At 38.1% G+C, this 7,500-nt stretch overlaps 1 protein-coding gene across 1 annotated transcript in view; it reads left to right on the top strand.

Moving 5' to 3' along the window:
* atp8b1 (ATPase phospholipid transporting 8B1) overlaps nucleotides 1-7,500 on the top strand; it is a 40,927-nt gene that overhangs the window by 28,890 nt on the left and 4,537 nt on the right. Inside the window, exons 14-22 of the mRNA XM_052105025.1 lie at nucleotides 108-151; nucleotides 278-434; nucleotides 2,306-2,494; nucleotides 2,612-2,724; nucleotides 3,811-3,975; nucleotides 6,330-6,441; nucleotides 6,534-6,609; nucleotides 6,698-6,821; nucleotides 6,929-7,220. Of these exons, the coding sequence (XP_051960985.1) occupies nucleotides 108-151; nucleotides 278-434; nucleotides 2,306-2,494; nucleotides 2,612-2,724; nucleotides 3,811-3,975; nucleotides 6,330-6,441; nucleotides 6,534-6,609; nucleotides 6,698-6,821; nucleotides 6,929-7,220 (1,272 nt within the window). The remainder of the gene's footprint in view (nucleotides 1-107; nucleotides 152-277; nucleotides 435-2,305; nucleotides 2,495-2,611; nucleotides 2,725-3,810; nucleotides 3,976-6,329; nucleotides 6,442-6,533; nucleotides 6,610-6,697; nucleotides 6,822-6,928; nucleotides 7,221-7,500) is intronic.

The raw sequence follows: 7,500 nt of genomic DNA, 5'->3' as shown, positions 1-7,500 counted from the left end.
AAACCTAGTTTATCATGACGTTTCCATCTTTATCTAAGCATTTGCTGCCCTTCTTGGTAGGAAAATATTAAATCATTTAAAAATAATGTTTATTTTTTTATCTTTAGGCGAGCCCACCAGTGCTGATGGTGTGTCCTTGGATCATGCAAAGGTATGTATATACACATTACCGCATTCAACTAACATTTAGTTTCCTTAATGTACGCGTATAGTCTCAACTTTTAGTCACAATGTCATGCATTAAAAAAAATAAATGTTTTTCTCTCTGATTTTGTAGCCTGCAGATTTCAGCTGGAATAAGTACGCTGACAAGAGCTTCCAGTTTTCAGACAGTTTCCTAATTTCCTGTATCTGTTTGAAGAAGGACCCGGCAATACTGGAGTTCTTCAAGCTGTTGTCCTTGTGTCACACTGTCATGGTAGAACATAAAAATGGTGAGGAGACCAAAGAAATCACCTAGTGCCATTATCATCTCAGAAATAAATAGGGTTATTATGTGTTTTCTGGGGCTGGGAATTTAGCGCGTTTATTTCTGCGATTTTAAAACGTTAAAAACTTTGAAAATAAATGACGCAATTAAAATCACTTCTCGTGACTAAAATGGGCAAATAAAAATGTCCAGGACATCCTAGCACAGAAACTGATTGTTTGGAGTATTGCACGCTTGTTCATTAACCACAACGGGCATAATAAACACTGGAGTGGGTTTACTGTACAGAGAATGGAGACTTCACACACAAGTGGCGAGCCAGGTGTGGGAGAGATGCGGGCAAGCTACTATATCTCTTCGCATTGCACAAAAACGCTCACTGTCATCTGTACCAGGGTCAAAAGCGAAACCACATGAGAGAAACCCAATGTGTGTGTAATGGTAACCAGCTGGTAGGTAGCTGTACAGTGTGTAAACCTCACTCCCCAGGCCTCAAGAGGCGCACTAGCGACTGATGCTAGGCGCTGTAGCCTTTAGCCTCCTCTTTAATGTGCCCACCTCCCATACCGGTGACGCCGGTTCGAATTCCGCTCTGAGCGGGATTTATTTTGCCAATAAAGACTGATATTAATTAAATCTGCCCACTAGATCCTGCTATATAAAAAAAAGTTCACTGGAAAATGCCAGAAGATTTTACCCAACTTTTAATTACAGCGTGTCCATTGATTTTATGGCATTTAATATATATTAATATACTTATAAATGTGTCTAATTAACTCTATTCGCAAAAAAACAGAACATTTAAAGGTACATATGTAAATAATTAAAAATACAATTATTTTCTTGCATGTGCTTTGTGACAAATTATAAAGTAAATAATAGAGTTATAATTATATTTCAATGTTTGTTTTAATGTACAACGTCTAATCGCGATTAATCAACGAAAACTGGTTTTGGACAATTTTGTGGTAAAATTAGTGCTGTCGGTCGATATATATATAACATTTGCGATGTGTCCGCACTATATTGTTACATATTTCCCTTCTTAGGAAATAAATGCATTTTGACAGGAAATTATGTGTATTGAAAGTCAAATTGTAGCACTTTCAAAATCTGCGATTAATCGCGATTAACTGCGAAAAAGGATGCGATTAATCGCGATTAACTGCGAAAAAATTATGCGATTCCTTGCATTTTTTACATTATATATATAATGTAAAAAGTGCGAGGAATCGCATAATTTTTTCGCAGTTAATCGCGATTAATCGCAGATTTTGAAAGTGCTACAATTTGACTTTCAATACACATAATTTCCTGTCAAAATGCATTTATTTCCTAAGAAGGAAATATGTAACAATATAGTGCGGACACATCGCAAATGTTTCACCCTTTCAACCAGTGTTTATGCTGGTTTATACTGTATTAACACTGTAATGTGTTATTCGCGATTATGAAAAATTAACGCATTATACCTTTTAAATTAATCGCATGCATTAATGCGTTAATTTTGACAGCTCTAGTTAAAATAACTTCTGACAATCAAGAAAAATTTTATATTGCTCAAATGGATGGTCAAGTCGAGCGCATTGCATTGTGGGATATAGTAATCATCATAGTATACTAAGCAGTATACATGCAGATTTTGGCACATGTAGTGGGTTATACGGGTATTTTATGCATATAGAAATGTGCATACTGTGAGCAGTGTACATTATGCATAATACCAAAATAGTCTGAGTACTATCATAGCATGCACAAAGCTATAAACTTCAGTCATCGTCTTCTCGCAGGTGACATTTTCTAGAAATGTTGTATCTGGTTTATGGTGAATTATTGTCAGTTTGTGAATTTATACCCTTTCCTTTCTGTGTTTAGATGATCTTGTGTACCAGGCGGCGTCTCCCGATGAGGGCGCTCTGGTAACAGCCGCACGGAACTTCGGCTTTGTGTTTCTGTCCCGAACGCAGGACACCATCACTATCAGTGAGATGGGTAAAGAGGAAACTTACGAGGTGCTCGCGCTGCTCGACTTCAACAGCGACCGCAAGCGCATGTCCATCATCCGTGAGTTCTCTCTCTCTCTCTCTCTCTCTCTCTCTCTCTCTCTCTCTCTCTCTCTCTATATCATCTCTTCTTCTGTTTCTATCACTCGCTTTCTCACTCTTCTGTTTGTGTTTACAGTGAAGTTTCCAGATGGTCGTATTCGGCTGTACTGTAAGGGCGCAGACACTGTGATCTACCAGCGACTCGATCCAAATTCCCAGCATAAAGAGACGACTCAGGAATCTCTGGACGTGAGGACCAACATTTATTAAATGCAATTAAATCCAGCATGCCGTTATGATTAAAAACATGCCCTTATGGTCAATGATTGATCGTTTTTATTAGAAGAATCTTCTTTCAAATTTCAACTTATGTTATATGACAATAATTGGGTAAATCTCTGGAAAGTTTGTCATATTTCACCCCAAAATCAAAACATATACATCAGATTATAAAGCGTCATTATTTTTATGACAATTAAGCACATTTTCACCCTAAATACTCATTACCAAAATGCAAAAAATGATCATTTATAAAGTATTTGGGCATTGTGGTAGTTTTAAATGTACTGCCTTTGATTTATACTGATTTAAAAAATAATTTAAATGACTGTTTTACAGTAATGTGAATGTAATAACAATAACCATTGAGAATAATTAGAATTACAACTAAAATAAAAAAAAGACCTTGTAAATAGTTAATTGAGGTTAAGGCTGTTTATGGTTAATAAGCAAATTTGTAAATGTCTGTGGTTCATATATTTGCACATTACTGGCACTAAATTAATTGCACTAAATCCTACCATATATATAATGATGTATATTGGTGTGTGTGTGTGTGTGTGTGTGTGTGTGTGTATATATAGGAAATTCTTATATTTTCTATTGTGTAATTTATACTTTTTCTTTATTATTATTTTTATATTTTTTGCTGAACATTGGGCGGACTAACAAAGTAAGAATTTGATTGTACAGTGTAACTTGTTACCCTGTGCACATGATGACAAAAACAAAACAAACAAACCCCAAAATCAAAAGAAAAAAAAAAAAAGCATTATAATTTGTTAAAAAAAAACTTTGTTGCAAAGTCTTAGAAAACCAAACTAAATGCCGATTTGTATTTGTACATCATGCTAGTTTTGAATTTATAGCCATTATCGCTATAAATTATATATTTTAAATTATAAATACTTTGTTGCTATAAATTATAAAATATTATTTCTCTGCTGATTAAATACAAAAAATGACTATATTACATTAATGACAATCAAATAACAATCACCACAGAGTAAAATGGGAATTATAAAAAAAAATAATAATTGTGAATTTCTCCCATAGATCTTTGCAAATGAGACTCTGCGGACTCTGTGTCTCTGTTACAAGGACATCGGTCAAGCAGACTTCGACGCCTGGTCGATGAAACATCAGGCCGCTAGCATTTCCATGGGTAACCGCGAGGAAGCTCTGGACCGCGTGTACGAGGAGATCGAAAATAACCTTCTGGTAATGAATTAAGATTTTTTTTTTCTTTTTAGCATTTTCAACATGTTGGCCATTACTGTTGAGCAGATTAACAGATGTGTGTGAATCTTTTGGCCATACTTTTTAAAGATTGTGTATTTTAGTGTATATGGACTGGCCCCATTTCCTTACATTATACACCGATCAGCCACAACATTAAAACCACCTGCCTAATATTGTGTATGTCCCCCTCATGCCACTAAAACAGCGCCAACCTGCATCGCAGTATAACATTCTGAGATTATATTCATCTCAGCACAATTGTACAGAGTGGTTATCTGAGTTACCATAGACCAGTCTGGTCATTCTCTGTTGAACTCTCTGATCAATAAGACATTTCTGTCCACAGAAATGTCGCTCACGGGATGTTTTTAGTTTTTGGCACCATTCTGAGTAAGTTCTAGAGACTGTTGTTTGTAGAGTCCGACCGATATGGGACTTTTGAGACCGATTTTAGAGGGGGAAATTTTATCGATTACCGATATATGGCTGTTAATTTTTGAGCTGGAATGAAAACAGACCATTTCTATGTGGATTGTTCACTGATTTTGCACCGATATGACTATGCAAAGATACACAGAAGGCTGCTTTTCTTAAAAAAATATTTTTATCAAAGAATATTTGACATTATTATTATTATACAGTGTCAACAAACTCTAGAAATGAACACTGAGAAAATAAAGAATAAATAAATAGCAAATTAAACATCAGTACTGTTTAGTATCAGTCAAATAACACTGCCAGTCAATTATTGGCAGGTTGTAAAACAAGTACCATTTACACCTGCCGAGTCAAGAGATAAACTGCGGCAGCGGTGTTACACTGTATTCTGGGGAAACTTCCAACAGTGGAAATCAAGACTTTTAAATATTACATTTTATAAATGCAATGACTGGAATTGTTCGGTTGAAGGGGGCAACAAACTGTGAATCCTGAACAAAACAGTTTACACATTAGCTTCCACTCAGATGACAAGCAATGAAAGTAGCTACGTGGTTAGCAAGTTTGCTATAAGCTCGTTGTCACGGAGAGTAAAAGATGGACCAGCATTGCGTCTCACCAACTAGGTAACAACATAGCGTGAAATCAACACTCAACAGACACAATCCACCACCGCACCGTTGTCTGCTGAGCTGCAAAAAGACGCTCTGATGTTTACATTACTGACTAACTATAGCTGGCTAACATAGCAAACATGTGACCTGGTTGTCAGGGACAGGGTTAATGTTATATTAGTTATATTGAAAAGGGAAAACGATGGGGTCATTGTTTATTAACATTCCAGTATGTATTATACAAACTAGTTAGCAGCTTACCAAGAAGACACCACTTAACTCCGCCCTGTCAGCAGAACCACCGTCAGTAAAAAGTTGAGTCGGAGCGCACTCTGCTGGACAAACTACGTTATGACACTGATCCTAAAGCATTGTTTTCTGCTTTATATGTTCTGAAAAAAGTTTTCATATCTATGCATGTCTATAAAATATACGCCACTACGATATTTCGGTGAAAGTCTAATATCGGCTGACCCATATATCGGAGATCAGCAGTTACAGAAATACTCAAACCAGCCCGTCTGGAACCATTAATCATGCCATGCGATTATCTAATCAGCCAATCGTGTGACAGCAGTGCATAGAATCATGCAGATACAGGTCAGGAGCTTCAGTTAATGTTCACAACAACCATCAGAATGGGGAATTTTTTTTTTATTTCAGTGCCAGACGTGCTGGTTTGAGTATTTCTGGGATTTTCACACACAACAGTCTCTAGAATTTACTCCGAATGGTGCCGAAAACAAAAAACATCCAGTGAGTGACAGTTCTGTGGACTGAAATGTCTTGTTGATGAGGTCAACAGAGAATGGTCAGACTGGTTTGAACTGACAAAGTCTACGATAACTCGGATAACCACTCTGTACAATTGTGCTGAGAAGAATATAATCTCAGAATGTTATACTGAGATGCGGGTTGGCGCTGTTTTGGGCGGCACAAGGGGGACCTACACAATATTAGGCAGGTGGTTTTAATGTTGTGGCTGATCTGTGTAAGTGCCTAATGTAATCGAGATTTTTGCTTTTATGTTTTAATCAAACAAAGAAAGAGACAAAATGCTTTTCTGTGTTAATCAACATTATGCTACAAATGCTGTTGATTGAGCTAAACTTGTATTGAACCTGAAAATATTCCCAAGTGGAAAAAAAACACTATTTATCTTGAGAAGACTTATTGTCTTTTATCATATTACTGTAAACATTTTATCTGCTTCTCATTGTACCTAAACTCTTTCAAGAGGTCAGTCATTTATACATTTCTCGTTTGTTTGTGTCTGTTCAGATGATTGGTGCGACAGCCATTGAAGACAAACTTCAGGACGGCGTTCCGGAGACCATCGCAAAACTAGCCAAGGCTGACATCAAGATCTGGGTTCTGACTGGCGACAAGAAAGGTGAGCGGGTAATCCTGAAATACTCTGTTATATTAATGGCAATTATGTTTGATTATAGTATTGAACGTTGATTTTGTTGATCGTGCATTTAGAGACGGCTGAAAATATCGGCTACTCGTGCCAGCTGCTGACCGATGACATGAAGATCCACTTTGGAGAGGACGTGAAGTAGGTTTGCTGATTATGACATCATCAGTGACCTCATCTGTGAGTATGCTGTCTGTGCTTTAATCGGTACTCTCTCTTAATTTCTCAGCGAACAGCTGAGGAACAGACAGGCGAACAGACGCAGCGACCCTCAAGGCAGGAATAAGAAGAACAAGGAGGTGTTTTTCACAGAGCCTGGCAAGAACGCCCTCATCATCACCGGAGGCTGGCTGGTACGTTCCTCATGCACTGATTGGATCAATGGATGACATTTTAGAGTTGTATCTTAAACTGTTATCCGTGTAATGTTAGTGGCATAAGGCGTCTCCTTTCTGTGCAGAATGAGATCCTGTACGAGAAGAAAAAGAAACGTCGTCGTTTCCGCCTGAAGAAGCTCGGCAAACGGTTTGCCAACCCCAGCCACCCTCAGGACATCAACCAACCCATCGACGACTGGGAGAAACAAAAGAGACAGGAGGACTTTGTTGACATGGCGTGTGAATGCAGTGCGGTGATCTGTTGCAGAGTGACCCCCAAACAGAAGGCCAACGTGGTCAGTCTGGTGAAACGGTACAAGAAGGCTTGTACTCTGGCTATCGGAGACGGAGCCAATGATGTCAACATGATAAAGAGTGAGTGAAGCCTAATTAAATGTGTTTGCGCAATAAAGAATGGCAATGACTCCATTTAAATAGTCAAAATGCAGTGGGGGCCTGGGTCGTTAAGCGAGAATTGATGCTGACTACCACCCCTGGAGTCGCGAGTCTGAATCCAGGGCGTGCCGAGTGACTCCAGCCAGGTCTCCTAAGCAACCAAAATGGCCCGGTTGCTAGGGAGGGTAGAGTCACATGGGATAACCTCCTCATGGTCTCTATAATGTGGTTCTCGTTCTCAATGGGGCGTGTGGTGAGT

This window comes from Xyrauchen texanus, chromosome 34 (assembly GCF_025860055.1).
Source record: "Xyrauchen texanus isolate HMW12.3.18 chromosome 34, RBS_HiC_50CHRs, whole genome shotgun sequence".
NCBI lineage: Eukaryota > Metazoa > Chordata > Actinopteri > Cypriniformes > Catostomidae > Xyrauchen > Xyrauchen texanus.
This window is presented reverse-complemented; position numbering and strand designations above follow the sequence as displayed.